The sequence below is a fragment of the Ranitomeya variabilis genome, chromosome 4, assembly GCF_051348905.1.
Source record: "Ranitomeya variabilis isolate aRanVar5 chromosome 4, aRanVar5.hap1, whole genome shotgun sequence".
NCBI lineage: Eukaryota > Metazoa > Chordata > Amphibia > Anura > Dendrobatidae > Ranitomeya > Ranitomeya variabilis.
The window spans coordinates 608,297,626-608,321,258 of record NC_135235.1 but is presented as its reverse complement, the minus strand read 5'-3'; the positions used below and the strand labels follow the sequence as shown (position 1 = coordinate 608,321,258).

General features: G+C 43.2%; 1 protein-coding gene across 5 annotated transcripts in view; it reads left to right on the top strand.

Moving 5' to 3' along the window:
• Positions 1-3,615: 3,615 nt before the first annotated feature.
• AATK (apoptosis associated tyrosine kinase) overlaps positions 3,616-23,633 on the top strand; it is a 140,473-nt gene continuing 120,455 nt past the window's right edge. For 2 of the 5 annotated variants that reach the window (XM_077253338.1, XM_077253337.1), the window contains exon 1: positions 4,142-4,386. Coding sequence is in view for 3 of the 5 variants with exons in the window: in XM_077253333.1 (XP_077109448.1) it covers positions 3,912-3,987 (76 nt within the window). In the remaining 2 variants the exon portion in view is untranslated. Of the gene's footprint in view, positions 3,988-4,141; positions 4,387-23,633 lie in introns of those variants that run through there. The other 3 variants (XM_077253333.1, XM_077253334.1, XM_077253332.1) reach the window with 3 other exon arrangements.

The following is a 23,633-nucleotide window of genomic DNA, read 5'->3' as shown; positions in this document are numbered from 1 at the left end:
AGACACATTCCACAGTTCTTCGTGCCCTTGTCAGTCGGCAGTTGTACATTTTTTGTGTGATTTAAGTCCCGACTTGAATACGGTTTTAGGAGGTTGGCACACATTTGGAAGGCCTCATCTCCAACCACAACAAATGGCACTGGTGGTCCTTCAGTGTTGGGAAGAGGTTGTGGCTGTGAGAAATTAAAATCATTACCATACAATTGTTAGCCCATGTACGAGTTTTTGAAAGTTTGTGAGTCATTTCCCCGACCAAATGAGCCAATGTCTACGGTGACAAATTTACACTGAGCATTGGCAATCGCCATTAGAACAATGGAATAGTATTTTTTATAATTGAAGTACTCAGTTCCACTACCAGAAGGTTTCATAATCCTAATGTGTTTGCCGTCCCTAGCACCCAAGCAGTTAGAAAAATTACACATTTCCTGGAATTTGACGGCATTTTCCAACCAGATTTCAGTTGTGGGTTGGGGGAGGAATTCTGGACGCAGAACTTCACCTAAAGCACGGCAGGTGTCTCCAATAATCCCAGACAGTGTGGAGACTCCAATTCTGAATTGAAAAGGGAGGGATGATAATGTCTCTCCAGTAAAAAAAAAAAAGGCTTTTAGAAAAGAAGAGAAAAAAAATCAGTACATGGCTTTTGCAGAACCCCAGAGTCCTGGTCGTTGCAGTATTGTCGCTCTCCCATCAGGGGGAGTGATGGTACGTCTGATGGTACTAAAGGAGTTCACCTGACCAGGTATCACAGTCACACACTACACTTCACACTCCGGCCACCAGGGGGAGCAAAAGGTTCTATCTATTAGGCCACTCCTCACACTCGGGTAAAACTGGGGGTTGGATAGGAAGTTAGAGAGAAGCTACCTGGGTTTGACCCAGAGAAGACCTGTCAGGCAGACAGAGAGAAGGAGGAACATCGGAGCTGTAGACAGAGGTCCCTGTCAGGGGTGGGATCCTGATAGAGACATAGCAGGAGATAGAACGTAACAGAGCTGCGCCTGCACCTCATTACGGCAGCATCCTAAGAAAGGACAAGAAGCGAAGTATATTGTGGAGAAGTGAGAAACGAGATCATAGCACAAGGAGATAACACCAGGAGGAGTCCTGCCTTAAGATCGGCAACATCCTTCTGAGGCGCGTAGCCGGTGGCCGGAACACCGAGGAAGTAATTGGCTCTACTCATTACTTTGAAACACGGCGGGACAGTTCAATTCCAAGTTGGCTGCCCGACCTTAATACCTAATGAAGACAACGGAGGCAAATTGTGGGAGAGGGGGCGTCACTAGGGTCCCTATAAAATAGCTCCAGGCCTACCCCGTCATACGGGTCGTCCTAGCCATACCATCTGGGGGACAGAGAGAGAACATCAGAAATATACACGAGAGTTGTGAGGACTATCCCGTGGTGCTCAGCAGGGAGGTACTACAACACACAGGCGCTAGTAGGAAGGCTACTGATTTCCACCTGCAAAGGGAACTCTGGATGTGCTTTCAGACCGGCCGGACTTGGCCTGCCCTGTGAACAGTGCTCTGGACTGTGGACGTTGAAGTCTTCAGTAAAAGGTAAAGAGACTGCAACCTTTGTGTCCTCGTTATTCATCGCACCTTACAACATCCACCATTACCACCTACTCATCAAGGGAAGCCCTGGGGACATACTTCACCTGTGGGAAGGTATAACATCTAGCTGCCATTCCATCACCCCAGCGGACCCCTAGCAGCGTCGGTCACCCTGACCGAACACCACAGGTGGCGTCACGAACACTTGACAAACTACACCTTTGATTGGGCGCCCCTTAGCAGGGCCACGGACCGGGTCAGGCCACCGTGACATCCCCAGAACCGAGACAGAGGGACCCGGTACCGAGTACCCCACTGCCCTGCGCCTGGGGGCGATCCACTTTTATTACAATAATACTAATGACAGGTGTTTGTTTTTAAAAAATTACGTACCTCAAGGTGACCAACAGCCGTTCCTCAGTAGGAATTGCTCGACGGAGCTATGTGTCCTGCCTGCCGATTGATCCTTGGACACGTTGCAACAAGTCATCAAAGCTCTGTTCTGTCATCCTCGTATAGTCTAAAAACTTCTCCGGGTTTTGCCGCAGCTCTGTGTACAAGGAGTGGTAGGCTCCACGGCTCTCTCGGAGTTCAAGGATAGGGTGTTGCCAATATCAATGACGTCTTCTCCGTCTTTCTCTTCTTCTTCGTTCTTGACAAGCAAAAGCAAAGGCAGCAGCTAGTTTCAATTGTAAATCCAGATCTTCATAGAAGCTGTCCATGTCAAGATCAATCTTGCAGCTTGATACAGCAGCCAAAGACTATGGTTTCATCAGTGCAGTGTGTCTATATATATAGAAATCCGATGAGACATGACCATTGGGTGTCTCATGTCAACGAAAAGCTACTGGAAAACATTGGAAATATCGAACGCATGCGCATAAACAATGCAAACGCATGCACACGCAGCTTTTGCATGCGTTTTCTCATGCAGATGATACGCTGCGCACATATACGCAAATGTGAACCTGCCCATAGAAAGGTGTCAGAAAACACAGAGCATCATAGCTGTTTTAGAAAGGTGTCAGAAAACACAGAGCATCATAGCTGTGATAGAAAGGTGTCAGAAAACACAGAGCATCATAGCTGTGATAGAAAGGTGTCAGTACACACAGAGCATCACAGCTATGATAGGAAGGTGTCAGGAAACACAGAGCATCGCAGTTATGATTAAAAAAAAGAAATCAGAACACAGAGCTTTGCAACCATGATAGGAAGGTGCCAGAATACGATGAGCATTGTAGACTGCAGTTATAATAAAAAGGCATCAGAACTCAGAGCATTGCAGGTTGCAGTGTATATTGCTATGTACCCCGATGCCTACCCCTTATCATCACTGAATTCTCCTACAGTGGGCATATGAGCACCAGAACTGGACCATGGAGCAATGGAAGAGGGCGGCCTGATCTGATAAATCACATTTTGACTTCAACGTTCTGGTGCCAGATACCATAGGAGCCTTCTGAGGTCTTGTTTGGTCCATGCCTTGATGGGTCGGAGCTGTTCTGGTCCAGTGCAATAACATTTGCAGCCCAGTGGATCTCCTGTCTGCACTATGGCATCTGGTGACCACACACAGGGCTGCAGCAGCAGGAACAGCTGTGAGCAGGTGCATCTCTCCATAGGAATGCATTGAAGTTGGGAGTGGGGGGTTAGGCTATATACAGAAATCATTGCTCTCAGTGTGAACAGGAGGGCTGAGTCACACTGCACACAGTAGTGACTAATCCAGCTATATAGGACATGCATTTCAATGGAGCAATGGGGACTCTGCTGTTATTATCACAACTACAACTCTGCAGCTGGCAAAGAGACTATGGCCGTGTGCAATTACACTGAAGGCACTGGCACATGTCTTTTACCTGGGTGCCAAATCTTGATTTTCATCTTCTTTTCCAACAGGGACATTTTTGTGCAGGTATCAGACATCCCTCAGTGCAGTTCTAAAAAAAGACCTAGTTACAAGTTGCAGTTGTAGGCTTCGCCGCTGGGGGGCAGTGGAGAGCACTGCTTGCAATGTGTATGGGAGGAATTAGGTAGGTGTGTGTGTGTGAGTCTAAGAATCAAAGCTGAGGCAGAGAGGGATACACAAGTCACTGGTACAGCTCCCTGGCATCTTGGCACAGCTCCGCTACTCTATGCACCTGTCATTCTCTGCATAGCCAACCCTACTTATTGCATTGCAACCTCACTAGAAGGCATTGAGGAGGGTACCAGGACCTCTTGGTGAAGGATGATAGGACCAAGCCAGCTGCTGCAGACCTCCCCAGTGCCCTGCAGAGCATCCTTCCTGCACTGATCCTGGGCTGCCCATTCCTGCGACTACCCCTTGCCCAATGCCTGACAATGGGATGGATATTTGCACTGCTCTTCTCTTTCCTTTGCACCCACAGCTTTGCCTTTAGCTCCCACTTTGACTCTGGTAAGTTGCAGCAGCCTTGATTTTCATGATATGCTTCTATTTCTTTGCGTTAGAATTTGGTTTGTTTGCTCCCCCTTCCAGCTATTCTGGAGACAGATTTCCAGACTCCCCTCCCACTCCTTCTGCATAGCCCTCCCTTCTGCGCATTGATTGTGAGGTCTGGATGGTACCTGCTGGCTCTGGGCTGCTTTTTAGGGTTGTTGCAGTCATTGCCCCCTGTGGTGGGTTGCAGTCTATTGCAGCTGCTGGGGAGGGCTCCCTATGGCCTGGGCATTGCAGAGGGGGCTGCACACTTACATGTGGATTAAGTGCTGAGTGCTCCAGGATCAGACAGATGACATGCCAGCTCTGCTGTGTCTCACTGGGGGCTGGATGGATGATGGATCAGCTAAATTCCAGGTAATCATTCCCCTCCCCCTCATTGTACAGTCAAACACTGGAGTCCTCACTGGCATGTCCTGATTCCACAGACCTGTGATACAATGTAGCACTGGAGACAATAATATTGTGCTGGAGGAATGAGCACTGTGGTATACAGCTCTGCAATACTGCTGTCTACGTCCAAGTATATAGTGGACGTATCGTGCCATGTATATAGCGTAGTACACTGCCGTGTATATAGTGGACGTATAGTGCCATGCATATAGTGTACACTGCCGTGTATATAGTGGACGTATAGTGCCATGTATATAGTGTACACTGCTGTGTATATAGTGGACGTATACTGCCTTGCATATAGCGTAGTACACTGCCGTGTATATAGTGGACGTATAGTGCCATGCATATAGCGTAGTAGTACACTGCGGTGTATATAGCGTAGTACACTGCCATGTATATAGTGTACGTATAGTGCCATGTATATAGTGTACGTATAGTGCCATGTATATAGCGTAGTACACTGCCATGTATATAGCGTAGTACACTGCCATGTATATAGTGGACGTATACTGCCGTGTATATAGCGTAGTACACTGCCATGTATATAGCGTAGTACACTGCCATGTATATAGTGGACGTATACTGCCATGTATATAGTGTACGTATACTGCCATGTATATAGCGTAGTACACTGCCATGTATATAGCGTAGTACACTGCCATGTATATAGTGTAGTACACTGCCATGTATATAGCGTAGTACACTGCCATGTATATAGTGGACGTATACTGCCATGTATATAGCGTAGTACACTGCGGTGTATATAGTGTAGTACACTGCCATGTATATAGCGTAGTACACTGCCATGTATATAGCGTAGTACACTGCCATGTATATAGTGGACGTATACTGCCATGTATATAGCGTAGTACACTGCCATGTATATAGCGTAGTACACTGCCATGCATATAGTGTAGTACGCTGTCGTGTATATAGCGTAGTACACTGCCATGTATATAGCATAGTACACTGCCGTGTATATAGTGGACGTATACTGCCATGTATATAGCGTAGTACACTGCCATGTATATAGCGTAGTACACTGCCATGTATATAGTGGACGTATACTGCCATGTATACAACGTACACACACTGCCGTGTATATAGTGTAGTACACTGCCATGTATATAGCGTAGTACACTGCCGTGTATATAGTGGACGTATACTGCCATGTATATAGCGTAGTACACTGCCATGTATATAGCGTAGTACACTGCCATGTATATAGTGGACGTATACTGCCATGTATATAGTGTACGTATACTGCCATGTATATAGCGTAGTACACTGCCATGTATATAGCGTAGTACACTGCCATGTATATAGTGTAGTACACTGCCATGTATATAGCGTAGTACACTGCCATGTATATAGTGGACGTATACTGCCATGTATATAGCGTAGTACACTGCGGTGTATATAGTGTAGTACACTGCCATGTATATAGCGTAGTACACTGCCATGTATATAGCGTAGTACACTGCCATGTATATAGTGGACGTATACTGCCATGTATATAGCGTAGTACACTGCCATGTATATAGCGTAGTACACTGCCATGTATATAGCGTAGTACACTGCCATGCATATAGTGTAGTACGCTGTCGTGTATATAGCGTAGTACACTGCCATGTATATAGCATAGTACACTGCCGTGTATATAGTGGACGTATACTGCCATGTATACAACGTACACACACTGCCGTGTATATAGTGGACGTATACCATCGAGTATATCATAGCAATACTGCCAGGTATGTAATATAGTCATACTTCCATGTATATAATGGACGTTTGCTGCGATACATAAAATGTACATATACTGCCATGTATATCATGTAGCAATACTGCCAGGTATGTAATATAGTCATACTGCCATGTATATAGCGTAGTATACTGCCATGTATATAATGTACATATATTGCCATGTATATAGTGTATGTATACTGCCATGTATATAATGTACATATACTTCCATGTATATAGCGTAGTATACTGCCATGTATATAATAGACATATGCCACCATCTATGTCAGGTAGCAGTACTACCAGGTATGTAATATAGTGATGCTGTCATGTATATAGCATAGTATACTACCATGTATATAATGTACATATACCACCATGTATATCCTTTAGCAATATTGCATGTATATAATGTACATATACTGCCATGTGTATAATGTAGTTGTTGTGCAATGTATATCATGCAGTTATACTGCCATGTATATAATATAATCATAATACCAAGTATAACGTGTAGCAATACTGCCATGTTTATAATATAGTCATACTTCCAAGTATATTGTGTAGTTATACTGATATATATAGCATAGTATACTGGCATGTACATAATGTACATATACCACCATGTATATCACGTAGCAATACTGCCAGGTATATAATATAGTCATGCTGAAATGTATATAAAGTACATATACTGCCATTTGTATAATCTAGTTATACCGCTATGTATATTATGTATTTATACTGCAATGTATATGATATAGTCATACTTCCAAGTATATGGTGTAATTATACTGCCATGTATATAATGTACATATACCTCCACGTATATCATGTAGCAATACTGCCATGTATTTAGTGCAGTTATACTGGTCTATATACACTGTTTATTACACTGCCATGTATATAATGTAATAATACCACCATGTACGGTGTATATAATGTAGCTGTACTGTCATGTGTATATTATAATCATATTGCCATGTAATGTACATATACTGCCATGCATGCAGCATAGTCTTACTGCCATGTACATAACATAGTTATACTGGCGTGTACTGTATATAATGTGGTCATACTGCAAAGTACATAACATAGTTATACTGGCGTGTACTGTATATAATGTAGTCATACTGCCATGTACATAACATAGTTATACTGGCGTGTACTGTATATAATGTGGTCATACTGCCATGTACATAACATAGTTATACTGGCGTGTACTGTATATAATGTAGTCATACTGCCATGTACATAACATAGTTATACTGGCGTGTACTGTATATAATGTAGTCATACTGCCATGTACATAACATAGTTATACTGGTGTGTACTGTATATAATGTAGTCATACTGCCATGTACATAACATAGTTATACTGGTGTGTACTGTATATAATGTGGTCATACTGCCATGTACATAACATAGTTATACTGGCGTGTACTGTATATAATGTGGTCATACTGCCATGTACATAACATAGTTATACTGGCGTGTACTGTATATAATGTGGTCATACTGCCATGTACATAACATAGTTATACTGGCGTGTACTGTATATAATGTGGTCATACTGCCATGTACATAACATAGTTATACTGGCGTGTACTGTATATAATGTAGTCATACTGCCATGTACATAACATAGTTATACTGGCGTGTACTGTATATAATGTAGTCATACTGCCATGTACATAACATAGTTATACTGGCGTGTACTGTATATAATGTAGTCATATTGCCATGTACATAACATAGTTATACTGGCGTGTACTGTATATAATGTAGTCATATTGCCATGAGTATAATGAAATTGTACTGCCATGTATATAATGTAGTTATAATACTATGCATATAATTTACAGTTGCAAACAAAATTATTTACCCTTTTTGTAAATTCAGATTTTTAGCAAAACTTACAAAGTTTCTGCTGCTTGTCATAAACCATGCAAGCAAGAGCAATGTAAATAGCTCAACACAACTAATATAACAAGTGGTTTCTCCTAATTCAGCACAACATGCCACTTTTACTGACTACTTCTGCCTCGGAATTATTCACCCCTCCATTGCAAGCATCTTTAGTACTCAGTAAAGCCCCTCTGGCTGTAATGACCTGCTGCAACCATCATGCATAGCCAGACACCAGCTTCTGGGAGCGTTCCTGAGGATTCTTAGGCCATTCTTCATGGGCAATTGCCTCCAGGTCACTGATATTCTTGTGTTTGCTGCTACTGCCTTTTTTAAATCCTACCAAAAATTTTCTATGGGGTTTAAGTCAAGCGACTAGGATGCACGCTTTAGAATGTTCTAGTACTTCTGAATCCAAACCTTGGCTGACTTTGACGTATGTTTGGGATCAATGTCCTGTTTGAAAGTCCAATAACGCCTAAGCTTCAGTTTCCTCACAGAAGGCATGATGCTTTCTCCTAGGATTTCCTGATGCTTGATTGAATCCATATTGCCATCCACACGTTTCCAGTGCTAAAAGAAGCAAATCAGCGCTACATCATCACTGAGCCAGCACATTGCTTCACTGTAGGCATCACTGAGCCACTGACATGCTTGACTGTAGCTATCACTGAGCCACTGCTATGCCTTACTATAGGCATCACTGAGCCACCGACATGCTTCACTGTTGACATCAGCAATTCACTGACAGGCTTCACTGGAGATACTGTATCACGGAGCCACTGACATTCTTCACTGTAGGTATCACTGAACTACTGCTATGCTTCAGTACAGGCATCACTCAGCCAACACCATGCTTCACTGTAGGCATCACTGAGTTACGGCCATGTTTCATTATAGGCATCACGGATCCACCGCCATGCTTCACTGAAGGTATCATCGAGCTACTGCCATGCTTTACTGTAAGCAGGGTGTTCTTTTCAGCATGTGCTTCATTCTTTCTCCTCCAGACATACCACTGATCCATAAGCCTGAAAAGTTTCAGTTTTTTACATTGCTGTACAGAGCAAACTCATAAAACTTTTGTAGCCTATTTTATGGATTTGAGCATATTGTAGCTGACTTTTCATGTGCTTATGGGTCAGTAGTGGTGATGTCTTTTAATTTGGGCATGGAGGTCTTCAGCGTTTAGTATTCTCCTTAACGTCCAAATTGAAACCTTAGTGCCTGCTGCCACCAAATCTAGATGCAGGTCTTCTGTCCCTTGAGGGTCTTTGACCACCTACTTCCTCAGGAATCTGGTGGTGGTGAGTGACACCTTTCTTTTACCAAGTCCAGGTAGTGGAGCCAGTGTTTCTATAACTTTGAACCTGTTAATTATGTTTACAACTCTAGGAACATTCACTGCCTGTATATCATTTTCGTTGTTAGTGCAGACAGTGATCTCTTCTCTTCACAGTTGGGACCACTTTCTTGCCAACCCGAGAATATTAGTGACCTTGAGGCCCATGCCCATGAGCAATAGGCTAATGTTCCTCAAGAACGCTGCCAGAATCACACTAGCAGCAGGTCATAACAGGCAAAGAGGCTCTACTAAGTGCTAGAGACGCTTGTCATGGAGCGGTAAATAAATTAGACTGCAGTAATCAATAAAAGTTGCATTTTGTGTTAAACCACTTTGTTATATTAGTTGTGTTATTTATATTATCGCCATGTTGATGGTACACACTGATGCCATGCAGTAAACAGTCTTTCGTTAGATTTTGGGGCCCCTGGAGTAAGGGTGATGGGGTGGTGGTACTATAGTTGTCATTTCGGCCATAGGGGAGATGAAATACTACCCATCACCGACTGATGAAAAAGGGGGTAAGGGGCCCCATTTCCACCTCCAAAGCAGGAAGAATAGTGTATTTTGATGAGCTTTTCAGCTGCAAAGTGCCCATATATTGTTCTTGGGCAGGGGCCCTTTTAATGGGGCCCTGTAAATGTGGTGGTAACACATGTGTAACCCATACCACGCCGACCTGCAGTCTAAGCTTATCCCTCTTAAAATAGGGGGTCTACCCATCACCCCAAGAGTTCTAATTAGTAATGAGTTCTTCGTCTGCACCCTCTGATTCTCCTTAAAGCATTTAACCCTTTGGTACATTTACATTTGCACAGGACTACAGGCTCTCATTTGACAGGGCAACCTCACGGTGTTACTGCTCTTAAGCCCAGGAGCCGCCAGGCTTGTCAGATAAACATCCGCCCTGGAAGTGTCTGCCTTTGCTTCTATTAATAGGCGCCAGTGAATGAGGAAACCGGCGGGTCAGGGGGCATTTCCTAATCCCGGACACACAAGACATGTCTCAGTGAGAATTGAACTCTGTAGTACCTGTGGTTTCAGAGATTTAGGAGAAGTGGTCTAAAAGAAAAACTGTGTGTGTTGCCCATAGCAACCCCTCACAGACCTGTGTTAATTTTTCTATAGCTGTTTAAAAAATGAAAGCTGAACTCTGATTGGTCCTATTTGGTCGCTATGGGTAACTCACTGATCAGAGTTGAACTTTCATTTTTCAAGAGCACTATAAGAAATGAAAGCTGTGCCGTGATTGGTTGCAGTGGGAAACAAATACAGCTTGCTCCAAGAACTGTTACTTTTAAAAAAAAAAAATGTCTATAGAGTTATAGCTGGTCTTGTTTTTCCGAGAAACGAGCTTTAGTTTTTGCTATTACTATTTTAGAGGTATTTGTGTCCATTACAACCAGCTTTCATTTTTCTATAGCGGTTTTAAGAATGAAAGCTGAGCTGTGATTGGTTGCCATAGGTACGGTAATTAAGACAGGTTTGGTTGCTGTGGGCACATGGCTGACTCCCAAGAGCTATAACTTTTTTATGTTTTGGTTAATAGCATTGTATCAAGGCTTGTTTTTCTGCAAAACAAGCTACATATTTTTTTTTCTTTATAATTTTAAGCGTCCACACATAAATTTGATGTCTTATTAATTATTCCATTTTTAAGAAACAAGGTGCCCCCCCCCAAAAAAAAAAACAGGGATTTTGACTTTTTTTTTTTCATTTCGGAATTCAATGTATGTGATGAATAATATCATATTTTTATTAGCTAGGCACACGGAGATACCAATATGTAATTTTTTTTTATTTTGAGTTTTAGTTTCAGCCCTTTTATGAATATATACAGTGGGGGGAAAAAGTATTTAGTTAGCCACCAATTGTGCAAGTTCTCCCACTTAAAAAGATGAGAGAGGCCTGTAATTGGCATAATTAGTAGACCACAACAATGAGAGTCAAAATTAGAAAAACAAATCCAGAAAATCACCTTGTCTGATTTGGCAAGATTTATTTTGCAAACTATTGTGGAAAATAAGTATTTGGTCACATAAAAACATGCAAGATTTCTGGCTCTCACAGACCTGTAACGTCTTCTTTAAGAGGCTCCTCTGTCCTCCACTCATTACCTGTAGTAATGGCACCTGTTTGAACTTGTTATCAGTATAAAAGACACCTGTCCACAACCTCAAACAGTCACGCTCCAAACTCCAGTATGGTGAAGACCAAAGAGCTGTCGAAGGACACCAGAAACAAAATTGTAGCCCTTCACCAGGCTGGGAAGACTGAATCTGCAATAGGCAAGCAGCTTGGTGTGATGAAATCAACTGTGGGAGCGATAACAAGAAAATGGAAAACATACAAGACCACTGATAATCTCCCTCGATCTGGGGCTCCACGCAAGATCTCACCCCGTGGAGTCAAGATGATCACAAGAACGGTGAGCAAAAATCCCACAACCACACAGGGGGACCTAGTGAATGACTTGCATAGAGCTGGGTCCACCATAACAAAGGCTACCATCAGTAACACACTACGCCGCCAGGGACTCAGATCCTGCAGTGCCAGACATGTCCTCCTGCTTAAGCCAGTACATGTCCAGGCCCGTCTGAAGTTTGCTAGAGAGCATTTGGATTATCCAATGGAGTATTGGGAGAATGTCACATGGTCTGATGAAACCAAAGTAGAACTGTTTGATAGAAACAAAACTCATCGTGTTTGGAGGAGACAGAATGCTGAGTTGCATCCAAAGAACACCATACCTACTACTGTGAAGCAAGGGGATGGCAACATCATGCTTTGGGGCTGTTTCTCTGCAAAGGGACCAGGACGACTGATCCGTGTACATGAAAGAATGAATGGGGCCATGTATCGTGAGATTTTGAGTGCAAACCTCCTTCCATCAGCAAGGGCATTGAAGATGAGACATGGATGGGTCTTTCAGCATGATAATGATCACAAGCACACCACCAGGGCAACAAAGGAGTGGCTTCGTAAGAAGCATATGAAGGTCTTGGAGTGGCCTAGCCAGTCTCCAGATCTCAACCCCATAGAAAAACCTTTGGAGGGAGTTGAAAGTCTGTGTTGCCCAGCGACAGGCCCAAAACATCACTGTTCTAGAGGAGATGTGCATGGATGATTAGTTGAACATATCACCAACAGTGCGTGACAACCTTGTGAAGACTTACAGAAAACGTTTGACCTCTGTCATTGGCAACAAAGGATATATAACAAAATATTGAGATGAACTTTTGTTAATGACCAAATACTGATTTTCCACCATAATTTGCAAAATAAACCTTGCCAAATCAGACAAAGTGATTTTCTGGATTTGTTTTCTCATTTTGACTCTCATAGTTGTGGCCTACCTATGATGTCAATTACAGGCATCTCTCATCTTTTTAAGTGGGAAAACTTGCACAATTGGTGGCTGACTAAATACTACTTTAACTACACTCAGACAAACTGTATGAAATGAGTCTTCTTGGAAATAATGCAACAAGTTTTTCACACCTGGATTTGGTGATCCTCTGTCATTCTTCCTTGCAGATCCTCTCCAGTTCCATCAGGTTGGATGGTGAACGTTTGTGGACAGCCATTTTCAAGTCTCTCTAGACATGCTCAATTGGGTTTAGGTCAGGGCTCTGGCTGGGCCAGTCAAGAATGGTCACAGAGTTGTTCTGAAGCCACTCCTTTGTTGTTTTAGCTGTGTGCTTAGGGTCATTGTCTTGTTGGAAGGTGAACCTTCGGCCAAGTCTGAGGTCCAGAGCACTCTGGAAGAGGTTTTCACCCAGGATATCTCTGTACTTTGGCCGCATTCATGTTTCCTTCAATGGCAATCAGTCATTCTGTCCCTGCAGCTGTAAAACACCCCCATTGCATGATGATGCCATCACCATGTTTCACTGTTGGGATTGTATTGGGCAGGTGATGAACAGTGCCTGGTTTTCTCCACACATGCCGCTTAGAATTATCACCAAAAAGGTCTATCTTCATCTCATCAAACCAGAGAATCTTATTTTTCATAGTCTGGGAGTCCTTCATGTGCTTTTTCGCAAAATCTATGCAAGCTTTCATATGTCTTGCACTGAGGAGAGGCTTCCGTCGGGCCACTCTACCATAAAGGCTCGACTGGTGGAGGGCTGCAGTGATTGTTGACTTTGTGGAACTTTCTCCCATCTCCCTACTGCATCTCTGGAGCTCAGCCACAGTGATCTTGGGGTTCTTCTTCACCTCTCTCACCAAGGCTCTTCTCCAAAGATTTCTCAGTTTGGCTGGACAGCCAGGTCTAGGAAGACTTTTGGTGGTCCCATATTTCTTCCATTTATGGAATATGGAGGCCACTGTGCTCTTAGGAATCTTGAGTACTGCAGAAATTGTTATGTAACCTTGGCCAGATCTGTGCCTTGCCACAATTGAGTCTCTGAGCTCCTTGGCCAGTTCCTTTGACCTCATGATTCTCATTTGGTCTGACATGCACTGTGAGCTGTGAGCTCTTATATAGACAGATGTGTGCCTTTCCAAATCAAGTCCTATCAGTTTAATTAAACACAGCTGGACTTCAATGAAGGAGTAGACCCATCTCAAGGAGGATCAAGAGGAAATGGACATCATGTGACTTAAATATGAATATCTGAGCAAAGGGTCTGAATACATATGACCATGTTATATTTTGGTCTTTCTTTTTTAATAAATTTGCAATTTCTGTTTTTTTTCAGTCAAGATGTGTTGCAGTATGTACATTAATGAGAAAAAAAATGAACTTTTTTTTAATTTACCAAATGGCTGCAATGAAACAAAGAGTGAAAAATGTAAAGGGGTCTGAATACTTTATATATATATATATATTTCATTTTTAGTCTATTTTCATTTTTATTTAATTTTTTTACGTTTCTTAATTCTCCTTTACATTGATCACTAGTGCGATACACTGCAATAAAATTGCCAATCTCCTATCTAGCCACTTCCCATGCATGGGAGCCATCGAGGCTTTTAGTAGGCTCCCCGGCTGCCATGCCATTGCCATTGGCAGCCTGCAACCATAGTATCAGGTAGCTAACAGCAATATCTAAGAGGTTAAACTGCAGTGATCAGACTTAGCTCTGATCTCAACATTTACACTCAGGCGCCAACTGTATACCACAGCTGGTACCCGCAATGTGTGGAAAATATTTACCTTTTGAGCTTGCTCCATACAAGCAGTGATAGGGCAGAGTGGGCCTTCCTGGTGCCGTGGGCCCAGCACTTGACTGGATTCACCAATTGCTGATGCTAACATTAGCAACAAAAACAATTTTTCTTTTAGACAGTTTCATTAATCTCTCCAAGGATCTTACCGCTGACACTTCATATCAAAGAACAAGATTATAATCCAGGTCTGTAGTGTATAAAAGGGAAAAATAAAATTAACCCATTCTCCCGCATACAGCCGACAGCTGCAACTGGTGGTCACATCCCCACTGAGAACATGGGACCTGTTTTCAGGATTGGAGGGTCCCAGCAGTTGATACGCCAATAGATAAAAATCCTTTAAAGGGAACCTGTCACCACGTTTTTGGAAGATGGGATAAAAATAGCGTTAAATAGGGGCAGAGGTGGGCGTTACATTAGTGTGTTTGTTATGCGTTTATTACCCACCTAAGTTGCCGAAATACCTTTGCAAAGTCTCCGTTTTCGCCTGTCAATCAGGCTGGTCTGGTCAAAAGGGCGTCTTGTCTTCCCCCAGATTTTGCGTAGTTTTCCGTTGGTGGCGTAGTGGTGTGCGCATGCCCAAGGTCCCGAATCCTCTGCCAGGGGATTTAAAAGAGCGCGCTGTTCGTTATTTCATTGGTGATCGGTGGGCGCGGCCATCTTCCTTTGGCCGCGCGTGCGCAGAAGCGGCGCTCTGCTGGCCGCGGCTTCAGGAAAATGGCCACGGGATGCCGCGCGTGCGCAGATGGATATCGCGGCGGCCATTTTCCTGAAGCCGCGGTCAGCAGAGCGCCGCTTCTGCGCACGCGCGGCCAAAGGAAGATGGCCGCGCCCACCGATCACCAATGAAATAACGAACTGCGCGCTCTTTTAAATCCCCTGGCAGAGGATTCGGGACCTTGGGCATGCGCACACCACTACGCCACCAACGGAAAACTACGCAAAATCTGGGGGAAGACAACACGCCCTTTTGACCAGACCAGCCTGATTGACAGGCGAAAACGGAGACTTTGCAAAGGTATTTCGGCAACTTAGGTGGGTAATAAACGCATAACAAACACACTAATGTAATGCCCACCTCTGCCCCTATTTAACGCTATTTTTATCCCATCTTCCAAAAACGTGGTGACAGGTTCCCTTTAATATTGAAGTGAGTTAAATCCACAATGCAAAGCCAACACCACTTGTCAACTGCCGTGTGGAAAAGCTCTGCAGAGATTTGGAGAGATTTCACCACGCTGCCGATTTTCCATCACAAAGTCCACAATGAAAATCCAAAACTAATCCTCCCTGTGTACATGTAGCCTAAGGGTTGGTTCACATGTAGAGTTACTGCACCAAGGCCAAGTCTTCCCCAAAATCCTCAGTTTAAAGGGTTTTTAAGAATTTCATAAATGGGTATTGTGAGATGTTTCTAAGTACAAACAATTTAGCAATTTACTGCTTATTAAAATTGTAAGAGATATTAATATTTTTCTCTTGTTTCCATCTCCTTGCCTTCGCGACCGACCGCGGCATTTCGACAGCAATACTGTACATCTGCTGTGCTTACAAGTTCCTTTCTATTCAGCTTTTAAGAACCGTTTTGAAGCTTACCAGGATTGCTGATACCTCCTAATCCCTGCCGGTTTCAGCATAGTGCTTACAAGCTAGACAGCAGCAGTGGACGGTCTCCTAGGCAACGAGGTGTAAACAAATCAAACGTAAAGTGTTAATATCTCAGAAACGGCTGCACATTTTAAGAACCAGTAAATTGCAAAAAGTGTTTGTTTTTACAAGCACTGTCTGATATATCAATCTATGAAGATGGGAATAACCCTTTCATGCAGATTCACTGCTAAATTGACAGAGATTCCACTATTTGAGCATATATGCATCTAAATGTAAGATTTTGTAGCAGATTTGTGCATGGCGTAAAACAATGGAACATGTGAATCCACCCTGAGAAAGTTGGATGATTTGGATATATTCCTGATCCATGGGAAGGGCTAAGAATCAAAGTTAGGAAATGTTTAGAGGTACTCCAATCAAAACCATGAAACACCTATTTACTGCTAGACCGATGGCGGTTTCCGTCAGCGTGGTAGACTTTGAATGGAATGGCATTGCGCTTGTTCAACCATGTACTCTGTTAGTTATGTACTTTGCTTATATTCCACCTAGACCTAGGCCTTGGAAGTGAAATAAAGGGATCAAGATCCCTATTCTGGCAATCGGTGGCGATTCACCTAACATTTAATATGATTTGTTATGATTTTTGGCTGGAAATCTTCCTTAACCCCTTTCTGCCGCAGCCAATTTTTTTGTCTGTGCTTTTGGTTTTTATACTCCCCTTCTTCCAATAGTCATAAGTTTTGTATTTTTCCGACAACATATCCTTATGAGAGTTTGTTTTTTTGCTGGACTAGTTTCGGTTATGAATGACACTATTCACTTTACCATATAAGCAATGTCCGTATAATACCGGAACTGGGAAAAAAAGGGCACCGGTGTCAACAGTGTTTTGGATCAGTAAGCCATCAGTGTACCATCCTTGTGCCATCAGTGTGCCATCCGTTTTTTTTCCAGTATGGCTTAACCCCTTTCTGACATTGGACGTACTATCCCGTCGAGGTGGGGTGGGCCCGTATGACCACAGACGGGATAGTACGTCATATGCGATCGGCCGCGCTCACGGGGGGAGCGAGGCCGATCGCGGCCGAGTGTCAGCTGACTATCGCAGCTGACATCCGGCACTATGTGCCAGGAGCGGTCACGGACCGCCCCCGGAACATTAACCCCCGGCACACTGTGATCAAACATGATTGCAGTGTTCCGGCGGTATAGGGAAGCATCGCGCAGGGAGGGGGCTCCCTGCGTGCTTCCCTGAGACCCCCGGAGCAACGCGATGTGATCGCGTTGCTCCGAGGGTCTCTTGCCTCTTCCTCCCTGCGGCAGGCCCGGATCCAAGATGGCCGCAGCATCCGGGTCCTGCAGGGAGGTGGCTTCACAGCGCCTGCTCAGAGCAGGCGCCGGGAAGCCTCCAGGATCTGTGCACTTCAGATCGCCGATCCGACACAGTGCACAGCAAAGTGTCAGATCGGCGATCTTACACTATAACATCATGCCCCCCCCGGGCAATAGTATAGTGTAAAAAAAAAAATTTCACATGTGTAAAAAAAAAAAAAAAATCCCCAAAAAAATCCAAAAAAATATATATATATTGTTCCTATAAATAAATTTCTTTATCTAAATAAAAAAAAAACAATAAAAGTACATATATTTAGTATCGCCGCGTCCGTAGCAACCCGACCTATGAAACTGTCCCACTAGTTAACCCCTTCAGTTAACACCGTAAAAAAAAAAAAAACGAGGCAAAAAACAACGCTTTATTATCATACCACCAAATAAAAAGTGGAATAAGGCCGGCCTCACACTCAGCGTATGTAAATACGGTCCGTTTTTTACGGCCGTAATATGCAGAAAAGTCCCCAAAATAGTGATCCGTATGTCATCCGTAGGCAGGGTGTGTCAGCGTATTTTGCGCATGGCATCCTCCGTATGTAATCTGTATGGCATCCGTACTGCGATATTTTCTCGCAGGCTTGCAAAACCGAAATCTAATGGATTTATGTGCTCAAATGTTCGTTAAAACATATATACAGTATATATATTTATATATATATATATATATATATATATATATATATATATATGTCATTGAGACACATATATATATATTCTGTATTTATATTTAATTCAGCGCGATGTATGTGAAAAGCCGGTAATTCAATTGCCGGCTTTTCATTTCTCCTTCCCAAACCCGACAGGATATGAGACATGGTTTACATACAGTAAACCATCTCATATCCCCTTTTTTTTTGCATATTCCACACTACTAATGTTAGTAGTGTGTATGTGCAAAATTTGGGCGCTGTAGCTGCTAAAATAAAGGGTTAAATGGCGGAAAAAATTGGCGTGGGCTCCCGCGCAATTTTCTCCGCCAGAGTGGTAAAGCCAGTGACTGAGGGCAGATATTAATAGCCTAGAGAGGGTCCATGGTTATTGGCCCCCCCCCCTGGCTACAAACATCTGCCCCCGGCCACCCCAGAAAAGGCACATCTGGAAGATGCGCCTATTCTGGCACTTGGCCACTCTCTTCCCACTCCCGTGTAGCGGTGGGATATGGGGTAATGAAGGGTTAATGTCACCTTGCTATTGTAAGGGGACATTAAGCCAGATTAATAATGGAGAGGCGTCAATTATGACACCTATCCATTATTAATCCAATTGTATGAAAGGGTTAAAAAAACACACATTATTAAAAAGTATTTTAATGAAATAAACACACAGGTTGTTTTAATATTTTATTGCTCTCTCAATCCACCTGAAGACCCTCGCTCTGAAAAATAATAAACCAACAATATACATACCTTCAGATAATCTGTCACGTCCCACGAAGTAAATCCATCTGAAGGGGTTAAATCATTTTACAGCCAGGAGCTGTGCTAATGCACTCGCTCCTGCCTGTAAACCCCTGGGTACTGAATGGAAAGCAGTTTGATCTGTAGTTACCTTGAGTTGCGGTGATGCGCCCTCTGCTGGATGTCCTCATATGAACTCGAGCGTGGGAACTTTTCCAAGGCTCCAGTTCATATGAGGACATCCAGCAGAGGGCGCATCACCGCAACTCAAGGTAAGTACAGATCATCCTGCTTTCCTTTCAGTACCCGGGGTTTTACAGGCAGGAGCGAGTGCATTAGCACAGCTCCTGGCTGTAAAATGATTTAACCCCTTCAGATGGATTTACTTCGTGGGACGTGACAGATCATCTGAAGGTATGTATATTGTTGGTTTTAGCTGGTTTTTGGTCATTCTGCCTCACAAAAATCGGGATAAAAAGCAATCAAAAAATGTCATGTGCCCGAAAATGTTACCAATAAAAACGTCAACTCGTCCTGCAAAAAACAAGACCTCACATAACTCTGTGGACCAAAATATGGAAAAATTATAGCTCTCAAAATGTGGTAACGCAAAAAATATTTTTTGCAATAAAAAGCGTCTTTCAGTGTGTGACGGCTGCCAATCATAAAAATCTGCTAAAAAACCCGCTATAAAAGTAAATCAAACCCCCCTTCATCACCCCCTTAGTTAGCGAAAAATTAAAAAATTTTAAAAATGTATTTATTTCCATTTTCCCATTAGGGTTTGGGCTAGGGTTAGGGCTAGGGTTAGGGTTAGGGCTAGGGTTAGGGATAGGGTTAGGGCTAGGGATAGGGATAGGGATAGGGCTAGGGTTAGGGCTAGGGTTAGGGTTAGGGCTAGTGTTAGGGCTAGGGTTAGGGCTAGGGTTAGGGCTAGGGTTAAGGTTGGGGCTAGGGTTAAGGCTAAAGTTAGGGTTGGGGCTAAAGTCAGGGTTAGGGTTGGGGCTAAAGTTAGGGTTAGAGTTTGGATTACATTTACGGTTGGGAATAGGGTTGGGATTCGGGTTAGGGGTGTGTCAGGGTAAGGGGTGTGGTTAGGGTTACCATTGGGATTAGGGTTAGGGATGTGCTTGGATTAGGGTTTCCATTATAATTGGGGGGTTTTCACTGTTTAGGCACATCAGGGGCTCTCCAAACGCGACATGGCGTCCGATCTCAATTCCCGCCAATTCTGCGTTCAAAAAGTAAAACAGTGCTCCTTCCCTTCCGAGCTCTCCCGTGCGCCCAAACAGGGGTTTACCCCAACATATGGGGTATCAGCGTACTCAGGACACATTGGACAACAACTTTTGGGGTCCAATTTCTCCTGTTACCCTTGGGAAAATACAAAACTGAGGGCTAAAATATAATTTTTGTGGAAAATTTTTTTTTTTTTTCACGGCTCTGCGTTATAAACTGTAGTGAAACACTTGGGGGTTCAAAGTTCTCACAATACATCTAGATAAGTTCTTTGGGGGGTCTAGTTTCCAATATGGGGTCACTTGTGGGGGGTTTCTACTGTTTAGGTACATTAGGGGCTCTGCAAACGCAATGTGACGCCTGCAGACCAATCCATCTAAGTCTGCATTCCAAATGACGCTCCTTCCCTTCCGAGCTCTGCCATGCGCTCAAACGGTGGTTCCCCCCACATATGGGGTATTAGCGTACTCAGGACAAATTGGACAACAACTTTTGGAGTCTAATTTCAACTGTTACCCTTGGAAAAATAGAAAACTGGGGGCTAAAAAATTATTTTTGTGGAAAAAAAAAGGATTTTTTATTTTCACGGCTCCGCGTTATAAACTGTAGTGAAACACTTGGGGGTTCAAAGTTCTCACCACACATCTAGATAAGTTCCTTGGGGGATCTAGTTTCCAATATGGGGTCACTTGTGGTGGGTTTCTACTGTTTAGGTACATTAGGGGCTCAGCAAACGCAATGTGACGCCTGCAGACCAATCCATCTAAGTCTGCATTCCAAATGACGCTCCTTCCCCTCCGAGCTCTGCCATGCGCTCAAACGGTGGTTCCCCCCACATATGGGGTATCAGCATACTCAGGACAAATTGGACAACAACTTTTGGGGTCTAACTTCAACTGTTACCCTTCGAAAAATAGAAAACTGGGGGCTAAAAAATAATTTTTGTGGAAAAAAAAGAATTTTTATTTTCACGGCTCTGCGTTATAAACTGTAGTGAAACACTTGGGGGTTCAAAGTTCTCACAACACATCTAGATAAGTTCCTTGGGGGGTCTAGTTTCCAATATGGGGTCACTTGTGGGGGTTTGTACTGTTTGGGTACATCAGGGGCTCTGCAAATGCAACGTGACGCCTGCAGACCAATCCATTTAAGTCTGCAGTCCAAATGGCGCTCCTTCCATTCCAAGCTCTGTCATGCGCCCAAACAGTGGTTCCCCCCCACATATGGGGTATCAGTGTACTCAGGACAAATTGGACAACAATTTTTGGGGTCCAATTTATCCTGATACCCTTGTGAAAATACAAAACTGGGGGCTAAAAATCATTTTTGTGAAAAAAAAAAAGGAATTTTTATTTTCACGGCTCTGCGTTATAAACTGTAGTGAAACACTTGGGGGTTCAAAGTTCTCACAACACATCTAGATAAGTTCCATGGGGGGTCTAATTTCCGATATGGGGTCACTTGTGGGGGGTTTGTACTTTTTGGGTACATCAGGGGCTCTGCAAATGCAACGTGACGCCTGCAGACCAATCCATTTAAGTCTGCATTCCAAATGGCGCTCCTTCCCTTCCGAGCTGTCATGCGCCCAAACAGTGGTTCCCCCCCACATATGGGGTATCAGCGTACTCAGGACAAATTGGACAACAACTTTTGGGGTCCAATTTATCCTGATACCCTTGTGAAAATACAAAACTGGGGGCTAAAAAATAATTTTTGTGAAAAAAAAAGAATTTTTATTTTCACGGCTCTGCGTTATAAACTGTAGTGAAACACTTGGGGGTTCAAAGCTCTCAAAACACATCTAGATAAGTTCCTTAGGGGGTCTACTTTCCAAAATGGTGTCACTTGTGGGGGTTTTTAATGTTTAGGCACATCAGGGGCTCTCCAAACGCAACATGGCATCCCATCTTAATTCCAGTCAATTTTGCATTGAAAAGTAAAATAGCGCTCCTTCCCTTCCGAGCTCTGCTATGCGCCCAAACAGTGCTTTACCCCCACATATGGGGTATCGTCGTACTCAGGACAAATTGCACAACAACTTTTGTGGTCTAATTTCTTCTCTTACCCTTGGGGAAATAAAAAAAATGGGGGCGAAATGATCATTTTTGTGAAAAAATATGATTTTGTATTTTTACGGCTCTGCATTATAAACTTCTGTGAAGCACTTGTTGGGTCAAAGTGCTCAACACACATCTAGATAAGTTCCTTAAGGGGTGTACTTTCCAAAATGGTGTCACTTGTGGGGGGTTTCAATGTTTAGGCACATCAGGGGCTCTCCAAACGCAACATGGCGTCCCATCTCAATTCCAGTCAATTTTGCATTGAAAAGTCAAATGGCGCTCCTTCCCTTCCGAGCTCTGCCCTGCGCCCAAACAATGGTTTACACCCACATATGGGGTATCAGCGTACTCAGGACAAATTGCACAACAATTTTTGGGGTCCAATTTCTTCTTACCTTTGGGAAAATAAAAAATTGGGGGCGAAAAGATCATTTTTGTGAAAAAATATGATTTTTTATTTTTACGGCTCTGCATTATAAACTTCTGTGAAGCACTTGTTGGGTCAAAGTGCTCACCACACATCTAGATAGGTTCCTTAGGGGGTCTACTTTCCAAAATGGTGTCACTTGTGGGGGGTTTCAATGTTTAGGCACATCAGGGGCTCTCCAAATGCAACATGGCGTCCCATCTCAATTCCAGTCAATTTTGCATTGAAAAGTCAAATGGCGATCCTTCCCTTCCGAGCTCTGCCCTGCGCCCAAACAATGGTTTACACCCACATATGGGGTATCAGCATACTCAGGACAAATTGCACAACAATTTTTGGGGTCCAATTTCTTCTCTTACCCTTGGGAAAATAAAAAATTGGGGGCGAAAAGATCATTTTTGTGAAAAAATATGATTTTTTATTTTTACGGCTCTGCATTATAAACTTCTGTGAAGCATTTGTTGGGTCAAAGTGCTCACCACACATCTAGATAAGATCCTTAGGGGGTCTACTTTCCAAAATGGTGTCACTTGTGGGGGGTTTCAATGTTTAGGCACATCAGGGGCTCTCCAAATGCAACATGGCGTCCCATATCAATTCCAGTCAATTTTGCATTGAAAAGTCAAATGGCGCTCCTTTCCTACCGAGCTCTGCCATGCGCCCAAACAGTGGTTTACCCCCACATATGGGGTATCAGCGTACTCAGGACAAATTGTACAACAAATTTTGGGGTCTATTTTCTCCTGTTACCCTTGGTAAAATAAAACAAATTGGAGCTGAAATAAATTTTGTGTGAAAAAAAGTTAAATGTTTATTTTTATTTAAACATTCCAAAAATTCCTGTGAAACACCTGAAGGGTTAATAAACTTCTTGAAAATGGTTTTGAGTACCTTGAGGGGTG